This window comes from Mixophyes fleayi, chromosome 1 (assembly GCF_038048845.1).
Source record: "Mixophyes fleayi isolate aMixFle1 chromosome 1, aMixFle1.hap1, whole genome shotgun sequence".
NCBI lineage: Eukaryota > Metazoa > Chordata > Amphibia > Anura > Limnodynastidae > Mixophyes > Mixophyes fleayi.
The window spans coordinates 392,897,668-392,918,716 of NC_134402.1; the positions used below are offsets into that span (position 1 = coordinate 392,897,668).

General features: G+C 41.5%; 1 protein-coding gene across 1 annotated transcript in view; it reads left to right on the plus strand.

The window, feature by feature from the left end:
* ADGRV1 (adhesion G protein-coupled receptor V1) overlaps positions 1 to 21,049 on the plus strand; it is a 397,132-nt gene that overhangs the window by 131,218 nt on the left and 244,865 nt on the right. Inside the window, exons 36-39 of the mRNA XM_075212995.1 lie at positions 5,371 to 5,470; positions 9,529 to 9,708; positions 12,066 to 12,229; positions 12,475 to 12,568. Coding sequence (XP_075069096.1) covers positions 5,371 to 5,470; positions 9,529 to 9,708; positions 12,066 to 12,229; positions 12,475 to 12,568 — 538 coding nt within the window. The remainder of the gene's footprint in view (positions 1 to 5,370; positions 5,471 to 9,528; positions 9,709 to 12,065; positions 12,230 to 12,474; positions 12,569 to 21,049) is intronic.

The window sequence follows — 21,049 nt, forward strand, 5'->3', positions numbered from 1 at the left end:
TAAATTCTTTCGCCAACTCAAACTCTTTCAAAATTAATAATATTCCCACCAGCAAACCTAAGTTACCTACCTGACATTTCTATTTCTGTTGACAACATGACCATACATCCCACCCTACAAGTTCGCTGCCTAGGTGTAACTCAGAACTATCCTTTGTTCACCATTTCGACTCTATATCTAAATCATGTTACGTACATCTAAAACCATTTCCAGAAAATGCAAATATCTTACACTAGATACTTAAATTTTTTTAATTCTTGCACTTATCATTGACTATTGCAATACCATCCTTACTGGTCTTCCCCAAATCGGACTCTCACCCCTACAATCTATTTTGCACACAGCAGTTACATTGAATTTGCTTTTAAATCGTTCTTCCTCTGCTGAATCACTCTGTCATTCTCTACATTGGTTGCCTCTTTTTTACAGAATACATTATAAAATACTTCTTTCTACTAGCATAGGTCATCAATAAAACTGCAGCAATATACATCTACTCACTTGTCTCAAAATATCTCCCAACTCGACACCTCCATTCTGCACAAGATCTGCATCTCTCTTCCACGCTCATTACATGCTCCCATTCCCAGTTACAGGACTGTTTTCAGGCTGTATCCACTATGTGGATTTCCTTCCCTCGCACAATAAGAGATTCCTCTTGTCTTTAAACGTTCAAGCGTTCTCTGAAAACCCACCTTTATAATATTCCTCAACCACCCTCTTAACCTCACTAGGTTACCCTATTACCACCCTTTAGACAGTTCACACAAGACATCAACCTTCTGACCCTCTAACCAATATTTCTGTGCGACTGAATCAAACAGCCCACTAAGCACTCTGGCTGGACCAATAAGCAATATATATCACTTAACCCCATGTATCCAACTCCCATTGTCCCATAGAGTGTAAGCTTGAAAGCAGGGTACTCTTACCTCTCTGTCTGTCTGTATTACCCAGTATTGTTTTATTACTATGTTTGTTCCCAATTGTAAAGCGCCATGGAATTTGCTGGCGCTATATAAATAAAAGTTGATGATGATGATGGTTGTGCAGGATCTTTTTGACCATATGTAACTTTGTATAAATAATAAGTATTTATATAGCTATACATTTATTTATGTTGTGCCAGGCAAATAATAAACATTAATGTGCTAATTTCTAGTATTACACTTTTGTCTCCCAGTTAACACATTTTCTACAATTCTTTATGTGCAAAACAGCTGTTAAAAAACTCAGCAGCTAATTAAATTGTAACAAGTTTTTTTCAGATTGATTTCTTTATGAATTGCATTTAAATAAGTCTTGAAAAGACACTGTGTAAAGAGCCTTTTATGTTCTTTTGTGCTTTTAGTTTGGATTATGTATTTTGCCTAAAAACCTCTGTCATCTAATGCAGGTTAAGTATACCTTAAGATGAACAGAGATCCTTCCACATACAATACGTGTCCTATTATTGTGGGCAATACACTGTATACCAGACAGCATTGGCCAATGGGATAACACTGTGCTTTATAATTGCAATTATTTATCGTCATTACTATTATGTGTAAAATACCACAAGTCAACAATTATGAAGAATAATGTTTAAAATATGAGTATTACATATCTGTTAACTAGGGTTTAAGCTATTGGACACATTGAATTGCAGTTGACTAGGCTAAGAATTTTACTACATATTATCTATTAAAAGTAGAATAATTGAACGTCCAATTTTTTTGTAATGTCAAAGTAAAATGAAGGTTCATGCACTATTACCAATTAAAGGGAACGCAGTGTGATATTAGTAACAGCTTCAATCCAGAATGCCTCCCGTCCAACAGAGCAGGCAGATATTTATCATAAGTAAAGAATAGGTTAGTGATGTATGCTATTATTACGTCACATGTAATTATAATATGCATTATGCAATAGGTCAAAGAACACATCAGACAATGATAACAACAAATAATTGGATGATTCCATAACGTCCGCGATAACGTGCGCAAATTATGGTGTCGGGTGCACAACTTCCAGGGCCATGTGCAGCTCTATTTTAAGACTTGTGCAACTTTTCCCAAGCTTCCCGATAAGACAATAGACTTAGGGATGATGAGTGATATGATGATGTCATCTGTAAATCGACCATTTTGGATATATCTTAAAAGAGAAGCTGGTCTTACTATACATTTACTTGTTTCAGAATATTAACTTACGCTTGTTAGTCAGATCATTATATCAGTCTATTTGCACCATGAACACATAGTAATAATACTTAACATATGAATAACAATTAGCTTGTTACCATTTTAGTCTGTGAAATAGATCAACTACCAATTATATTGTTTGATGATATTATTTTTTTTTTCCTTTAAAACATCTTTGCGCAAAGTAGAAAGAAATGGGAATAATGTACAAATAATGCAAAAAGTACCCATGCTCAGTGGCCGAAATCTCCCTAGAATTCATAGTAAGAATTGGATGAAATCACAAAGGCTCCCTTTTTTTAGAACGCAACAGCCCTACAACCAAATCATCCTTTTACTTTATATACCATCTGGCTTGTAGAGACTCCTGATAGCAAAGGAAAGAGATTAAAATGCAGGTATAGCATTTGAAGGATCATTTAACCCCAAAATAGATTTTTAGAGATGGAACATTGTTCAGTGTTACCATGACATTTCATTGCAGCTCTCATGCAAAAGGAAATATTACCTCCCAATTCTACTATGATGTTCCAATGTGATCTGATGCAGGTTACAAAACTGAACATGCAGTAATTTGGGTTAGTGTGACATCACTGGCTCTCCAATACTTAGGTCCACACAGTGCATTTCTACACAGCAAGCTCACCAGGCTGTGTCATGGTGATGGACATAGTTGAGTGTATACCCTCCAGTTATTTCACATATATTTCAAGTAATGGATTTATTTGCTGTTTAAAGGTTAAAATTGCTTTATTAAAAGAGATAGGGAAGAGCAGGTATAGAAGTGGATGCATAGTTTTATTTAGAAAGATTTTAAGCTAGTTATATTTTTAAATAAAACTCTACAGTTCCATACATTCAATAATGACACATGAATCTATTGGTGAGCAGAAAGAAGTTTTGCTACAACATCCTCATTGCAATAATGTTTGGAGAACAATGTATCTTTCTCAACTTCTCCAGTTCTCAGATTGTCTGCAAAACTTCAGTGTTTTGTGTTGAGCAAAAGAAATGGTTTATCCCAAATATAGCATTTGTGAGCCTTTTAGGACACACTATCCCCATTATAAAACATTCCTATATGGTTTATCCAGTGAAGTTATAAAAACTAGAAAAACCCGGTGGTAACCACCTTATATTAAACTGAAATGTAGTGACTAAATTACTTTATTAACGGAATTCAATAACATTTTTATACACTACATTACATTTAGAAATTTTAACAACGGAGTATAATAAATAAATGACTATATTATCAATCACTATATTAAAGGAACTAAAGAATTTATTTATATACTACAATATATGTATAACTTCTTCCATCAAAGTTACATTGCTGGACCTGGTCCCCACAAGAAGTGCTGATATATGTGGCTGCAAATAACTGTCACAGTTTCCAGACCACTCAGCGGGTCACATGTTCCAGGCCACCCAGCAGGTGCACAGGCAGAGCTCACTAACTGTCACAGTTCCAGAGAAAACAGCAGATGCACAGGTATATTGCTAACTGACACATTTTCCAGAGGACAATGGCAATGTATTGTTCTTAATGGTGGATGGATGTTTTGCGAAATAACTCCGAAATGATGCAACCGATTACAACGCCAATATTTCTCTGCAAATCTGCAGACCAAGACCTTTAATTTGGTTTAAGTCACTCATAAAAGTCATACTTATGCTATTAATATATAGATATATTTTCTATAAAAATTGTACAGCAAGGCCTGCTATAAGAATTTATTTAAAAAAAATTGAAGTACAAAAGTACTAATGAAGTGCAATATGTGCTACAAATTCCTGCCTCCAACTCTATCTGCACCACTTCACTTACTTTTTATTTTAATATCAAACATTTATTAAGAAGGGAGGAGGGTGGCAGGAAGGAGCAGAGAGGAGCTCTGAGGACCATTCATTGCTGCCTGCTGTGTGCAAGTAATTTCAATGTCTCCCACCAAAATGTATTTGTCTTAAGATCGAACATTAAAAACAATATTTTCAAACTTACTTTCCTGCTTACATCACATATAAAGAAAGGGAAAAATAAGACTTTAGTTTCCATGAAATATAGATATGTGAACTGAACAGTACCACTGTTCGCTTTCTGGACTATATATAATAAATTATACTATATCACCAAATATTAAAATATATAGTAGTAGAATAATGCAGAGATAACCTTTACATTAAATATGGCTAGATAAAAGGTAAACACTGATGACAAATTTAAATATCAAACTCTTATTAAATACAAGTCTCTTGGTTCAGTAATGTTAATCCAGCATTATTAAATACTCAGGATAAGTAATAACAAAAATAGTTACTTAAAAAAGCACCAGAGAGACGTGAAACAGCTCATGACAGGAGCATCTGGTCACTGGAGAATACACTTTTAGCTTTAGCTTATAATCAATAAAGGCTGTCACAACAAGACCCAATGTTGCATTTGTGACATGTGAATGTGAAACTTTTGATTCAAAACCTGGTGTGCCCAAAAATGACTAAAACACCAAAATCTATTTCACACTCCCTATTTAAAACATTCGTAACTTGGTAAAGTTACTGTAAAGCAAACAGCTCCCTGTATACATGCAGCATTACAGAAGTCTAGTCATGAATTTGTTTGAGAAACAATAGCATATTATTTTATATTTATTATGGTTAGACAATAATCATGAATTTCTAAATGCAGGAAACTTTGCCATTACCTTATTGTTTTTTTATTGTTATTATATTCTTTATAAGTAATTCTGAATATGCTGTTATTCTGTATGTATGGATCCCACTGTACATCCTGCTCTGCATGCTGTGCAGGGTGTAATTCTCAGCAGTTCTGTGTAATTCCGATGTTATTGTGTAAGTATAGACAAGTGTACGTTTTCACACCTCTTGTTCTGTATGCTGGTTTAATTCTCACAACTCAGGAAAAATTCTTCTGGCGTCTGCGGACCTATGTTCCAAGTCTACATCTGAAGCGAAGTTCTGCACAATGTAATATGCTGCAGATGCTGGTTACATTTTCCACAGACAATCAACTGTGCCTGAGTAGTATACTCCAGAGAAGACAGTGAAGAGGTGTAGAGTTTTATGACATGTCATTATAACCAACTTAGACACTATGTAATTGCATATCCAAATTATGAATAGTGAATCAATTAACATGTTTTTTTTCTTGTGGCACCATGAATAGGCGTCATTGAACACAAGTTTTACAGTTCATCTCCTAGACGATCAGATTCCTGAAGAGAGAGAGGAATACCGTCTTGTCCTGTACGGTGTCACAACACAAGGTAGGAGGAATCTGATAATGTAATAAGATGTAGATTTCAACTAAACGTGTCTGTCAGGTATTTAACTTTCATGCATCATTCTACAAATGGAGCACAGGCCTTTGGAATAAATGACGCTATGAAGTGACCCCAGAGATAACGTGACATGTTCGATCATGCTGTACTAATCCTACCCACTTCACACAGTTTGTGCAGCAGTACTATGCATGCAGGGGCGGGCTGGCTGCCCCCCGGGCCGCTCAGTCAGACCGCTATTAGGGCCGGGGGTAGGCCGGCCGGCTGCCCCCCCGGCTGCAATATACCACATTTTGACAAGCGATGTGGCCGCGTCATCAATGACGCGGCCGCATCCTGTTTCATGTGATGCGGCTGCCTGTGTGCCCCCCGGGCTTCCCTCTCCCAGCCCGCGCCTGTATGCATGTATGTTTATGTGTGTTTGTGGAATTATAACGTAACCTATTTGGTGACTTAGGAGCATGCATGTAAGGTCTTGTCATATGAGACATTCAGATAACATGCTTGTTAAGCATGTGCTACATGAAGCAAACACTGGATTTGACTCTTGATTCTGATTGGACCCTATCTTTCCTGACCTTTGCATGGAATTTTATCATGGTTTTAACTAGTTTATTTGTTCCTGAGCCAATAGTAACATTATCGACCACAAATGTAGCATCCACACCTGCTTGTCTGGTTTCCTGCCAGCTCTATTACTGCACATTTGCGACTTGCTATTTTGGAACTGGGGTTGTAGTTGGTAACTTGGCCTTGAGCATTCATAAATGGCATTGTGGGCACACATGTTACATAGTCACTTAACTAGCCTGCATGCCAATTATTATGTTTGTTATTACTTGCACTTTCAATTCCCATTACTAATAAATTTTATGTTTGTAAGTATTTCATTAGTTATAGTTTTCCAAACATTTAAGGATCATTTACAATAATATATATATATATATATATATATATATATATATATATATATATATATATATATATTTTGTGACAGGCACGCCAAACAAATGTTGCTGACACAGTTTGCTGAACCGCTTTGCTGTAATTTTATTTTGTCAGGATCGTACAGACAGCAACTCTTGTAGTTCCAGCAATCACACAAACGGAAGTATTTACAATTCCATGCGACCTTGGGGGTAATAAGGATTGTTGTTTCTCAATACCATTGGAGCTGGGCAACAGGAACCTAGATGTGTAGGCATAAATATTGTGTCATTCCTGATGTATGCTACACAATTGGCTCATTGATTTGGTCATTTGATGCTGGCCAAAACTTGCATGGGTACCTTAACGAAACCCAAATTACTTTATGCTTCCTCAAATAACTTACTCAGGATCACAGTTAATGAAGTTATTGCTAAACACGTCTATTTTGACCAGAAGATCACACATCCAGTAGGACACTATGTTTTAAATATAGACATTCTCTAAAGAGATGAAATATAATACAGAGGACCAAGCCTGACAAAGCGACTCTCTTTGCAATAAATCTATAAACCTGTTGGGAACCTAAAAACCATGGATTGTTAGGGGTGGCTGGGATTAGACCTTCTTGACTTAACTTTAGCACTATGGGAGTGGAAGAAACTCTTTCTCCCCTTTGCCTCCAAAATCCTCGAGAGGCTCGTCTGCAGCCGTCTTTCCTCCTACCTTTCCGAACACTACCTCCTTGATCCCCTCCAGTCTGGTTTCCGCCCCCTTCACTTCACTGAAACGGCCCTAGCTAAAGTCACCAACGATCTCCTCTCTGCTAAAGCCAGGGGCCACTTCTCCCTTCTCATCCTCCTCGACCTGTCTGCAGCCTTCGACACCGTCGACCACCCCCTCCTCCTCCACACCCTCCAGTCCTTTGGCCTCTCCGGCCCTGTCCTGTCCTGGTTCACCTCGTACCTTGCTGACCGATCCTTCTCCGTCACCACATCTGGTTCTCTCTCCCCCCCGTCCTCCCTTCCAGTCGGGGTCCCTCAGGGCTCCGTCCTGGGACCCCTACTCTTCTCTCTATACACCTCTTCCCTGGGTGAACTCATCAGCTCCTATGGCCTGAACTACCACCTCTATGCTGACGACACTCAACTATACCTCTCCTCACCTGATCTCCCTCCCTCCTCTCTAGGGTGTCCGCCTGCCTCTCTGCCATCTCCTCCTGGATGTCCTCTCGATTCCTCAAACTCAACCTCGCCAAAACAGAACTCATAGTCTTTCCTCCCTCTCATACCTCGCCCCCTGCTGACCTCGCTATCACTGTCGACAACACCTCTATCTCCCCTGTCCCCCAACTTCGCTGCCTCGGTGTCATCCTCGACTCCTCTCTCTCCTTCGGCCCCCACATTCTCTCTCTTGCGAAATCCTGCCGCTTCCAGCTGCGTAACATCGCTCGCATCCGGCCCTTCCTCTCCCAGGATGCCACCAAATGTCTTATTCACTCTCTGATCATCTCCCGCTTGGACTACTGCAACCTCCTCCTTACTGGCCTGCCCCAATCTCATCTCGCTCCCCTTCGATCTGTTCTTAACGCAGCCACTAGGCTTATCTTCCTTTCTCGCCGCTCCGCGTCTGTCTCCCCCCTCTACCTATCCCTTCACTGGCTCCCCTTCTCCTTCAGAATCCTTTTCAAGCTTCTCACTCTTACTTACAAGGCCCTCGCCAACTCCACTGCACCCTACATCTCCACCCTCCTCTCTATTCATGCTCCTTCCCGTCCTCTCCGATCAGCCAATGACCGTCGCCTCTCTTCTCCCCTGATCACCTCCTCCCATGCGCGTATCCAAGACTTCGCCCGCGCTGCCCCCCTCCACTGGAACAAGCTCCCTCCCTCTATCAGAACCTGCCCTAATCTGTCCAGTTTCAAACGGGCTCTAAAAACCCACCTTTTTCTTAAAGCTTTCCAGTCTCCCACTTAACTCCCTACCAGATCTTCTGCCTCTTCCCCTTCACTCCCCTTCCCTTATCCTCCTTCTCTCCCTCCCTCGTGTCTCTCTGTCTGTCTACCCCACCCCTTAGATTGTACGCTCCTTCAAGCAGGGTCATCTCTCCTCCTGTCTTCACCACTTTAACTCTGCTCTCCAGCTACCTTGCCCTCCTCCTCCCCGTTCCCTCTTGCTCCCTCCTCTCCTCTCTGGGGGTTTCCCTGCCCTCCGTGCCCTCTTGGGCTCCGCCGTATGCGGGACCTTCCCCTCTCCCCTCCACCCGCCCCTCTAGCTGTGCTTTGAGATCTCGGAGTTACTGTGCATTTTGTTTACTGTATCGTGCTGTCTCACCTTGTATTGTACTTGTTTGTCCCTGTACGGCGCTACGGATACCTAGTGGCGCCCTATAAATAAAAATTAATAATAATAATAATAATAAAGAAAGAGGTAGCAGAAACATTAAGGGGCCTATTTATCAAGCATTCCCCCTGTGTTAAACCCCCGAAAAACAACAGTTTACCATGAAATTACTATGTATTATTGAAGCTTCGCAGCAGATATCTCACATATCTGCTGCTTTGCATTTCCTATCGTTTTTCTGAGCACTCCCCATAACAGTGTATGGGAAGTGCTCAGAACCGCTATGTATGAAAGTCTTCATAGAGAAATTTTTCTCTTTTTCTACATGTTAATGTACGCCCTCTGAAGCTGGCGCCCTCTGAAGCTGGCGTACATTAACATATCTGAAAACTTTCGCAGCTGTCAGCTCTGCTCTGAAGAGCAGAGCTGGACAGCGCATGTGTGGAGGGATCATGTGATCCCTCCCTGTCACTTATCGTACAGTTTGCCTTCCAGGATGTTAGTGCGCATGCACCAAGTTTTCGGTCGGTGCATGCGCACTAACAAAAAAGAAAAAGAAAAGAGTGCGATGATCAGGTGAGTCACTTCTCAGGGACAGCAGGTTATCGACACTGCTGTCCCTGAGAAGTTTTTTAATACATTGTCGTTACTTTACAATCCTTATCAAGGAGATAAGGATTGAAAAGTATCAAGTGAAAAAAACGAAGGGTCATAAATAGACCCCTTTACCTGACCTGCTTGTACTTACCCTTGTATTATTACTTTGTTTTCTAGGGATTTCAGGTTCAGGTGTTGCTGTCCTTGATGAACAAGGATATGAAGCAGTTCTGACTGTAGAAGCCAGTGATGAGCCACATGGGCTGCTAAGCTTTGCCCCTTCTTCACGGGTTGTGTTAATTCAAGAAGCAAATAAAACCATTCAGCTTTTTATCAACCGAGTATATGGGTCCTTAGGTTTGTATTTCCAAAACACAATTTATTTTAACTAAGATTTTATTTCAGTTACCTCAGTTACCTCATTTTGGGCGTTTGACAGTAGTGCAAATTATAAACAAACAAGAAGCACCAACTAATAAGTTCAAAAGTTCAATGTATAGTAACTAAAATATATAGATCAAAAAGAAAAAGAAGTGCCACACATAGCGTAATTCTTCTAAAGACAAAATAAGAAAGTGAGAAGTGCCAATTAGAACCCGTACCAAAAAGTGATATATAAACAGCTTATCTGATATATGTAAAACCTTCTTGTCCTCAGGACACGAATCCAGATGTAAAATGGAACTCAAAAGGATAGCCACAATAGTATAGTACGTCCTTATAACTGTTAGATTCAATTAATGCTCAAGCAAATAATATATAAAAATATTTAATAGAAATAAGAGCAATACTATGTATGCTTGTACAGTAAATATAAACCAATAGGCTTATCTCTCCTCTCATGTAACCAGAGTGTGCAATTTCGGCCATAAAGTAGTCAGAACACCAAGCAGTACCCAAAGTGTCTCGTCTTCACAAAGACCTTCTCAAGGGGACCCCTTGAGATATATTTCTTTCACATAAAATAAAAAAAAAATAAATAAAAAAAATAAATAAATAAAATATATATATATATATATATATATATATATATATATATATATGGCAGAACCATACTGCAACTGCATGAAGAGATAATAATTTATTAATAATTAGCTATGACATAGATTATCTTATGACCTAACCATATGCATACAACACTACAAATAAAAATAGTACCTAAATAACAACAAAAGAAATATTTGGGTACAGATTTAATGAGATATTATAAAAGTTATGGATGTTAAAAACACATTATCTCCAGCTGCATAATTATTAAACTGAGAGAATTACATAAGCAAATAAAGTTAGAAGGGAGATGAATGGCCAGCTCACCTCACTACGTGGTGGAAGAGGCATCATGTTATTGTCTGTAAATGTATATAAATGTATGTAAATGTATATAAAACAAATAATAATTTAAAAAATAGTAATAATATTAATAAGGGTCCCTTTCTACTCTATACAATTGACATATAATACCACTAGAAAAAGAAAAAAACACTAAAAGTACCTAAATATAAATTCTAAAGATTGATTTAACCCCTCAGGATGAACTGTCCATAGTTTGCAGATCAAAAGATTTTCCTTTCACATAATTTGTGACATCTATCCCCACCTAATATTGTGGGCTCAATGTGTTCCATAAAGGTAATAGACAATTGTGTAGGATCTGCATTATGTAATTCCATAAAATGTTATGATTCACCATGGGAATTCAGCTTATTGAGGATGTGTCTCCTATGTTCCATGAATCTGATCCTCGAGGATCTAGTGGTTCTACCCACATATTACAGTCTGCACAGACAATGTAAAACGTAAATTGCATATATCGAATCGCAATTCCAGACGGAAGAAATAGTAAAACTCTCTCTTGATACATTTGAGATGACAAACTTACATTTGTTTTTCATAAATTGTCTTGTTACATTTGAAATTACCTTTTGGTTTTTCAGGAGTTTTGAAGCCACCCCGGTATGAGTAAGTTCCTCTACCCTCTTTGGAAATCTATGGGCTAACAAATTTTTAAAGTTTTTATTCTTCTTAAAAATAATGTTTGGTTTTTCAGAGATAACACTACTCAAAATGTGGTTTTAGTAAGTGATAGTCCTTATTAATAGTCATTTTGTTTTGTGCAGACTTTGTATTATATTTTTAAAAATATTATATTATATATTAGTTTATATTATAAAAATATAGATTAAAAAAAAAGTTTTTTATTATTTTACATTAAATATGTCTATCCTACTTGCATACACAATGTGTTCTGTGCTATTTAGTGGCACGCATACTTATAGTTTTTTTTAAATAAAGACATGTCAGTCATCACTATCAGTCAGCACTTACACCTGCCCTGTAGATGGTCAAATAATTTGGGTGAAACCAAGCATAGTTCTGAGAAACCCAGGACTTAAAACGGCCGCATCTGCGACGTCATGCCAACGGTGAGCCCTTACTGCTCATGGCCTACATTAATCCACCCCTTTCCTACCGTGCCCTGCCTCCCAAATCGTAGACAGTCGGAAGAGTCATTTGCATCCGGACCTTGGCGTAAGGTCCATTTCTGAGCATGCAAAGAGTGATTTCACACAAGATACGCTACGCAAATAGATGTACATTCGAACATGTAACAGGCCTTTATTGTTCATTTTAATAGTGGTCTCTTTGTCACAATACATTGCTTTATTATATGTTACTGAACAAAATCTTTGTTCTTTGCTTTTGGTCCTTGTTAGGAGATATTAATATCACATACACAACATCCGTGACCTTCACACATCCACTGAATGAAAGCGGTATTCACAGAGCAGAGCCAGGCCTGGATTACATTGCTACATCTGGATCGCTGATAATGCGGGATGGGGAAACAACTGCTGCCATTAATGTGTCTATTCTAGAGGTAAAATCACTTACAAATTTACAATATAACATAATATTAAAAATATAAACCAGGCAATCATCATATAACTGAAGAGTGTACATAATTACATTGTGTGTTAATTCTGTTGCTTAGGCCAAGCAGATTTAAGTATACCTAGTTTAATTTTTACCTTTAGTTGCAGATGTACTAGATCCATCCCAGTCATATTAGCTGACTACTTATTTCTCAGTTACCAACACAGTAATGTGTGCTTTTCTTCGCAGGATGATATACCTGAACTCCAAGAATACATCCTTGTCACCTTGATCTCTGTGGAACTGACTGTGAAGTTAGTGACATCCTCTCCTCCGCGCCTGGGTACTATTATGTTACTGAATAGTGTGTGTGTGTATATGTGTATGGATGTGTATATATATATATATATATATATATATATATATATATATATATATAGCAAACATGAGATCGTAATACCTTTGCTAAGATGATCTTTTTTTCATTTACAAGTGTATAATAGTGTATAATTTTGCTATTGTTTCTATTCTACTGATATTAATTTATTTTGACTTTAATTATTGCTTATGGGCTTCTTTTATGTTAGTGGGTATATGAGCAGAATAATATATTTTGGTTTAGTTGTAAAGTGGGCTGATAGTCAGATTAGTGATCCCTTCAGGTCTACTGAGAGATATCAGAGATATAAATGATTACTAAAGATACTGTATGTAAGACTGCAACTCTGGGTGGGGATGGAGTTTCAAGCAAAACAGGTGCCTTGTATCACAAACTTCATTTTGCTTATGTTACTGATATATTTCACCTGTTTGTAAGAAGTCACATGATAAATAATGGCATAAAATAAAATAAATATTTCTCTTTCCTACCATTGGGGGACACTGCGAGACATTGGGGTATAGTAGGTGGGACTAGGAGTCTAGGCACTTATCAACTTGTTTTATCATCATACTCCTCCCTTGCTATGCCCCTCCTTTCCTGTAGATACCTCAGTTTTTTGGTAAGTGCCTAGGAGATAGGTCACTTTGGTATAGGCTCCTGCCTATACTTTATTTAGATACAGGTTTTCATGTTTTTATTTTTTTCTTTCTTTTCAGGTGCAGCGCAGGGATCGAACTCAAGACCCAGAGGAGTGAATAGTCTGTCGGCTTCCTTCACTCTGGGTCCCTGCGGAGGGGGAGCAACAGCTTCAGCTCACTCACCCCTCGCACCATTACCAGCAACCTGTCCTTCCCCTAGATTAACAAGCAACAGAGGGACCTAATGCAAGTCTGCCATAGAGGCAGCATTTATTTAAGAGACACCAGGGTTTGTGCTCATTAGGGACGGCCATACAAACGGCCGTAGTTACATTTTGCTAGTCGGGCGGGAGTGAAACTGTAGCAGCCTCTCCTCCCGACCAGACGGACGTGCCAGCAAGTCCCCCCTCCCCCCTCGACCACGATAGGAGGCAATTTGTTTACCGAATTGCTAGACTTACTGCACATGCTGCCTGGGCACTCTAAGAGAAGCTTGCTTGCAATACACGCTGACAGCCATACTGTGGTATGCGCTGATCGGAAGTTAACAGAGGCGGCCATCTTTGGGAGAGGTTCTGCAGGAGGAACTTCCCTCCTCCCGCTTCCTACTTCCTGGCACGGAAGCGGCCATATTTGGACACAGAGATCATCGTGCTGCATGCTGTTCCTCTTCTCTGCCTCTCCTCAACTTGTATCATTTTTTTGTTTAATACTGTACTCCATAGAGACATATTACATACATTTAAGGCTGTTTTTCACAATCAGGAGTATTGTTTTCAGTGACTTGGGATTGGTGTATACTCAAGACACTTACCTAGTACAGAAACTTGGTAAGATCTTGTTGTACTGTGTGCAGCCTATAGCTCTCAGACTATTTCTTTTAAATATTATAATTGGTTTAACTAAATCTGTTATACATTCTAAATATGTCTGAGAAGGAATCCTCCGGTATGTCTGCACTATTTTATACATGTGCCAAATTATCTATTGGACAGCCTAACCAGGAAACTCTGTGTACGGTTTGCGAAGCTGAAACCCAGGTGCAACGATGTCCAGCCCAGGAGGCAGCAGCTATGGAAGAACCGCTCTGTGCTAAGTCACTGACAACAGCCATGACAGAGCTCACCAGGGTTACGGTCCACAGAGGTATGTGAGTTTCCAGTTTCTCACACTTCTACACACTCTCTAGCTGTCGCAGTCACATCCTCTCTGTCCGATTCAGTTCAGGGAGAGGAGCGCCTGCTTACAGTAACACACATGGCCAAGAGAGTAATTTCTGATGTAGCCCAGGGCCATGATCGTGTTTCAGAGCATTCCTCAGAGGAGGAAGCTGAATTAGATATTGATCTACAGGAAGAGGACATAGTTCTGTAGATTCTGCCTCTGGCCATAATGTTGATAACTTCATTCTGGTTATCAGACATACTTTAGGTTTTGCAGATCCCGAGCCCACGGCTCCTTCGGGGTTCTTCTTGTTTAAAAAGACCAAGGTGCAGGTGGCTGCTTTCCCACCATCCCCTCAGATGATGCAGATGGAAACCGGCGCCTGGCTGAGGTCAAATAAGCAGTTTATGATGTCGGGCAGATTCAAGTCGCTTTACCCTCTCCCAGCAGAGGCCTCCGTTAAATGTGAGGCCTCCACTAGAGTTGACACTCCTGTAGCGCTTTTGTCCTCCTCTTCTGCGATTCCCACTCAGGAGCAGGTCTCACTGAGGGACCCCACGGATAAAAAGTGCAATCAGGCCCTCCGTTCAGCTTATGTTGCATCAGGCAGTAGGTTTAGACCCACTATGGCGGTGGCCTGGGCTAACATAGCTATTCAACAATGGGCTGAACAGTTAGAGGCATTCAGGATAACGTTCCACTTGCGGAACTCCTCTCCTTGGCCGAGCATATCCAGAAGACTTCTGATTATGTGGGCCTGGCAGCCATGGATGCTGTTTCCGTTAATTCTAGATTCACGGCTCTCATTATAGCAGCTCTTTGTACTTTATGGTTACGCTCTTGGAGAGCGAACGCTGATTCAAAGCGAGCTCTAGAGAGCTTGCTATATGATGGGGTTACTCTGTTTGGGTCAGATATAGAAAAGGTCATTCAGGTGGCCACAAGAGGAAAGAGCAACGCTCTTTCCATGGGTTCCAGTAGCCCGCGACAAGGACGTTATTGGTCCTTTCGTTCTTTTGCCCGAGGCCAGGATACCCTGTCGAGAGGTCAGTCCTCTGCCCATAGGGGAGCGTATAGCAGAGGTAGGGGCGCTGTTAGGCGAGGTACCTCGAGACCGGATGGTAAGCCCACAGAGTGACAATCTTTCCCCAGGGGAATGCATTCTTCGTTTCCAGGGCCAATGGTGGACATCCACCACGGACGTTTGGACCTGGGAATTTGTGTCCCGGGGTTATGTCATAGACCTAGCCCAGTTCCTGCCACGAATGTTCTTCACCACAGCAACCCCCCTTTGTCTCCTCAGGCGCAAGGCACTTCAGGAGGCAATCTAGAATTTGCTGACAGTCGGGGTTATTGTTCCCGTTCCAATGCAGGAAAGGGATCAGGGGTTGTACTCCAGTCTCTTCCTGGTGCCAAAACCAAAATGGAGCAGGGAGGTTTCCTGGCCTCCATAGATATCAAAGATGCCTACCTGCATGTTCCTGTATGGAAAAGATACCATTGTCTTCTCCACTTTGCGGTAGGAAACTCCCACTTTCAGTTCAGGGCCCTACCCTTCGGCCTAGCAATCGCTAGACCGATGGGTAGGGCCTAGCGATTGCTAGGCCGAAGGGTAGCAATCTAGTTTCTGGAAGCTCATGGGTGGATTGTGATTTCAACCAAATACTTTCTCATTCCAGAACAGCGAATGCTCTTCCTGTGTCTCATGTTCGGCACAGTGACCCAGAGAGTATATTTTCCGGTAAGCAAAGTCCTCGCTCTCTTGCGTAAAACCAGGACCCTTCTTGTGTGGAGAGAGGTATCTCTCCTGAAACCCCTGAGAACAATGGTATCAGTGTTCAAGGCAGTGCCCTTCGCGCAATTCCAATCTCGCCTTCTTCAACACGAGTTTCTTCGCAAATGGTCGGGTTCTCAGGAGCATTTAGAGCATTTAGACAGGCAGATCATCCGCCTCTCGAAACCCACTCGCCTCTCCCTGGCGTGGTGGTTATCCAAACAAAATCTGGAGAAGGGTCAGTCACTCCGGACCGGCCCATGGACCTTACTTACGACAGATGCAAGTCTGTTAGGTTGTGGAGGGGTCACAGGGTCTTTGAGATTCCACAGCCTCTGGTCCCCCAAGGAGGCCACACTCTCTATCAACATCGTAGAACTCGGATCGGTGTACACAAGCACAGGTTTCTGTCAGGGAAGCCTCTTCAAATTCAGTCAGACAATGCAATGGGCGTGGCGTATCTAAATCCCCAAGGGGGAGCTCGCAGTGTAGGGGCCATGCGGGAGATGGCCAGGATCATGGTATGGGCGGAGCGTCATGTTCCCCGGATATCGGCCATTTACATTCCTGGCGTGAAAAATTGTGAGGGCGACTTCCTCAGCAGACAAAGGGTTCACCCGGGCGAATGGTCCCTAAACAAACAGGTCTTTGCCCTCCTAGTGGAATGCTGGGGCATGCCAGAGATCGATCTCATGGCATCCAGGCTAAACTATCCGGTCCCCCTATACGGCTCAAAGTCTTGAGAACCTCAGGCACATCTCACGGATGCCATGACAGTTCCATGGCACTTCCAACTAGTGTACCTGTTCCTGACGATACCCATGCTCTCGCAAGTTAAAAAGAGAGCAGGTTCCCGCAATCCTGGAGGCCCCTCACTGGCCACGCAGGGCATGGTTTTCAGACATTCTGAAACTGGCAGTGGCACCCCCTTCCATCTGCCAATGCGACCAGATCTTCTTGTTCAAGGTCCTCTTCTCTGCCATGCTTTAGATTGGCAAGCTTTGACGTTATGGCTGTTGAAACCCTGATTCTCAGGGCCAGGTGTTTTTCGTGAGACGTTATTGGTACTCTGATCGAGGCCAGGAAAATGTCCTCCTCAGCCATATATCATCGAGTCAGCAAGACATACATTCTTTGGTGTGAGTCCCAAGGTCTCCACACATCCAGGTTTAGCCTTCCTAAAATGCTGTCTTTCCTGCAGGCCGGCCTAGATAAGGGGCTCTCTCTGGAGTCCCTTAAGGTTCAGATCTCGGCGCTCTCCATTTATTTTCAGAGTAAGCTTGCGACTTTTAGGGATGTTCAGACCTTCTTGCAGGGGTTCCTTCATGTACAGCCCCCGTTCATTCATCCAGTAGAGCCTTGGGACCTCAATTTGGAGCCCAATGCGCTTACCCAGACGCCGTTTGAGTCTCTAGATTTGTTTGATTTACGTCATCTCACTTGGAAAACGGTATTTCTCCTGGCTATCTTGTCAGCGCATAGTGTGTCGTAATTGGCAGCACTCTCCTTTCTTGATTTTCCACGAAGATAAAGCGGTTCTTCGCACCAAACCTTCTTTTTATTCCAAAGGTAGTGTCCAGGTTCCACTTAAATCAAGAGATTGTGGTCCCAGCTTTCCGTCCTCCTCCTCCTTCTCCTTCTTCTTCTTCAAGTGACGAGTTACGGTTGCTGGATGTGGTTCGTGCGCTTCGATGTTATGTTGACTGCACAGCCTCTGTCCGTAAGGCCAAAAACCTTTTTGTTCTTTACGATGCTCAAAAGCAGGTATGGCCTGCTTTCAGGCAGTCGCTTGCCTGCTGGATCACTTCCACTATTAGACTGGCTTATGTTCAGGCGTCTCTGCCTGTCCCACTATCGTTGAAAGCTCACTCTACCAGAGTTGTTGGCGCTTCTTGGGCGGCACGTCTTGGGGCTTCGGTGGAGCAGCTATGTAGAGCGGATACGTGGTCATCTGTCCACACATTCTCCAAATTCTACAGATTGCAGGGCTTTGCATCCTTTCATGTGAGTTTTGGGCGCAGAGTACTGCATACAGCCCTTCCAGAGCTTTCCCTCCCTTAGAGGCAGCTTTGGTATGTCCCCAATGTCTTGCAGGGTCCCCCAATGGAGTAAGAGAAATCGATTTTACGGTAAGTAAAAATCTTCCTTTTTGTTAATCCTACATTATTTGGTACTTGTTAATTATAAGGGTGCTACTTGACTCCACCGACCGTTGATTCCAGGGAGGATTTAGTTACCTGGAGTGCAGGCAGCATGCGCTGCTGAAATGAATGCCCACCCACCCCTTATAGAGAGTCCCGCCACTGCTTGACAACAGGACTATATGCCAAAAGAGAGAGGTTGGATATTATGAATGGACATAGATATTCGGAAGGGGGAGAGGCAAAGGCTGTGTCTTTAGGATCAGCGTTGATGGTGGAGAGGGCTGACCGCATGAACCAGTGACAATGCCTGGATCAGGTTGCACAGAGATAATGGGAACACAGCGGTAACCAAAATGACAGATGGGAGTTGTCAAGCGAAGCCCATAAAATTAACAAGTACAAATTATTTTAAGGAAAAATTCACCTTAATTAATGTCAATAACCTGCACTCACTTAACTGTCTTTTTGTTTTCTGAAAGCTTTAACGTTTATTTTTTTGTTCTCATTTAATTTCCTTTCTTGCATGCTCATAGAATTAATATATTACAGGATGAAAGGTAATTAACAAACCTGCTAACATTGTCCAGCTATATTGCATCTTCCCTAAACTCTATAATACATGTTATGTGTGGTGAAGTACAAAACTTCCTTTTTAAAAAAACTTCCTTTTTAAAATATTTTGTTATGTGAATCTATCGATCTATGTTTATGCTTCAGGCTAGAAATCTGTAGTCTCAGAGTGTGTTAGTGAGCTGGTCTAGAGGCGATGGAAGCCTCAGTCAGCTCTGCAGCTCTGCTTTTAATAAAAACAATGTGTAGAAGACAGACAGTGCACATTCTGGGCTTCACCCCACTACTACTGTACTGGGACAGCCTTTGCGCTAATAAATAGGCCATGAGTGTTGGCAGCTGTTCTTTGTATGTCACAGCTCTTTGTTACTATCAGTTTGATCCTGAGATTCTTCCATCTTGTTGTTTGTCTGTTTGTCAGATACATCTCTGTCTTTGTGTATATTTTAACACAATTACTTTTCATATATTTTCATGTGCTCAAACTTGTATTTTTTAAATTTTAAGGATTTGCACTAAATCAATATTTTTGGTTATTACCAAATGCTAAACACATTCTGAGCCATAATTTTCATATTAATATGATCAATAAATGAATAAAGTATTATCTGCAGTTTTAACTCCTGTGAGAGGAGATTGTTTGGATATGTACAATAGTTAGCATCGCTGGTGAACTGACTTCCATTCTGACCAGGGCCCTATCTGTGTGGAGTTTGTATATTCTCGCTGTGTTAATGTGGGTTTCCTTCAGGTGCTCCATTTCGCTCGCACAGTTCAATAACATACTACTAGTTTGGCTGCTGACAAAACTGATATTAATTCAGAATGCAAACTCCACTGTCGGCAGGGAGTGATCTGAATGGTTAAAAACTCTCTGGTGGTGCTCTATAAATAAAGGTTAAAATGTGTTTGGCTGAATCTACCTATAAACTCTTTGGTTGAACTCAATACTCATATCTCTCAACTGTCTCGATTTCAGTAGGACACTCCCGATTTTAGGGCAGTGGCGGATCCAGGGGGGGGGGGGGGGGGGCGATCGGGGCATTCGCCCCCCCTAGCAGCAAAAAGCTAGGTCCCAGCTGCCGATTAAAACGGGAGGGGCGGGGCTAAGTGCGAGCGGGGGTGGGGCTAAATGTGGGCCAGCCAATCAGAGTGGTCCCAGCCGGCGACCACAATGGGAGGGATGGGGCCAATCGCGGGCGGAAGGCGGGGTTAGCGCAGGCCAGCCAATCAGAGCAAAGGAGGGGCGTGATTATGCAAAATTGCCCCCCTAAACATAAAGTCTAGATCCGCCCCTGTTTTAGGGCTCTGTCCCGCTGTCCCACCTCGGAGACATGTGGGTGGGAATGTTGGGGCAACGGAGGTATCTAATGGGCAGTTTAGCTCTTTACAGTGCTAGGCAGCTCCCTGGGGGCTTGACCATACCCCCCTATTGGGATGTGGCCATGCCCACTGGCTCGCTGCCGGGAACAGACATGTTGGGAGGTATGAAATACTGGATTTCTTTCATCCTTCCATCAGAAGGAGAACATAATATAATGAATCAGACGCACAAAAAAGCTTCACAAACCCTTTGTACCAAAAAAATGTGCATTAGAGTATAAGAACACTAGACTCAAAAATTAACAAAAGTATAGACACCTACATTATGTGTATCAAAGTGAAGGCTTACGGTGATGGAACTATTGCTTGCTTTCTTTTATGAAAAAGTGTATAGTGACTGCGCTAGTAATCAATATTATACATAGTCGCATTTCCATTCACAGTAAACCATAAATTATTTATTCATAAAACTAAACATTAATATATAAATTTAAAAACCTTAATAAATTCATGTCCTTCTGATAAAAGTGCTGTTTGCACAGAAACGTGTCAGGACTGATTCAATAACCTGCCAATACTGGAATACTGGAATTGGAGTTTCTATTGTTTGTGCCAGACCTTTGAATTCATACCACAGTGCTTCACCTGTTACTTCAATATCTCATACGTTGTGGAGAATCCTCCGTGTGAAGGGAATCCCCACTAATCAGTCATGTGATCGGGACTGTGAATTGCTAACTATCAGGGCTACATTGAAGTGTCCATACTTCACTAAGTGGAGTCCGAGCGCAAGGTGCTGCATTGATTTAGCGTGGAGACTTCTGTGAGT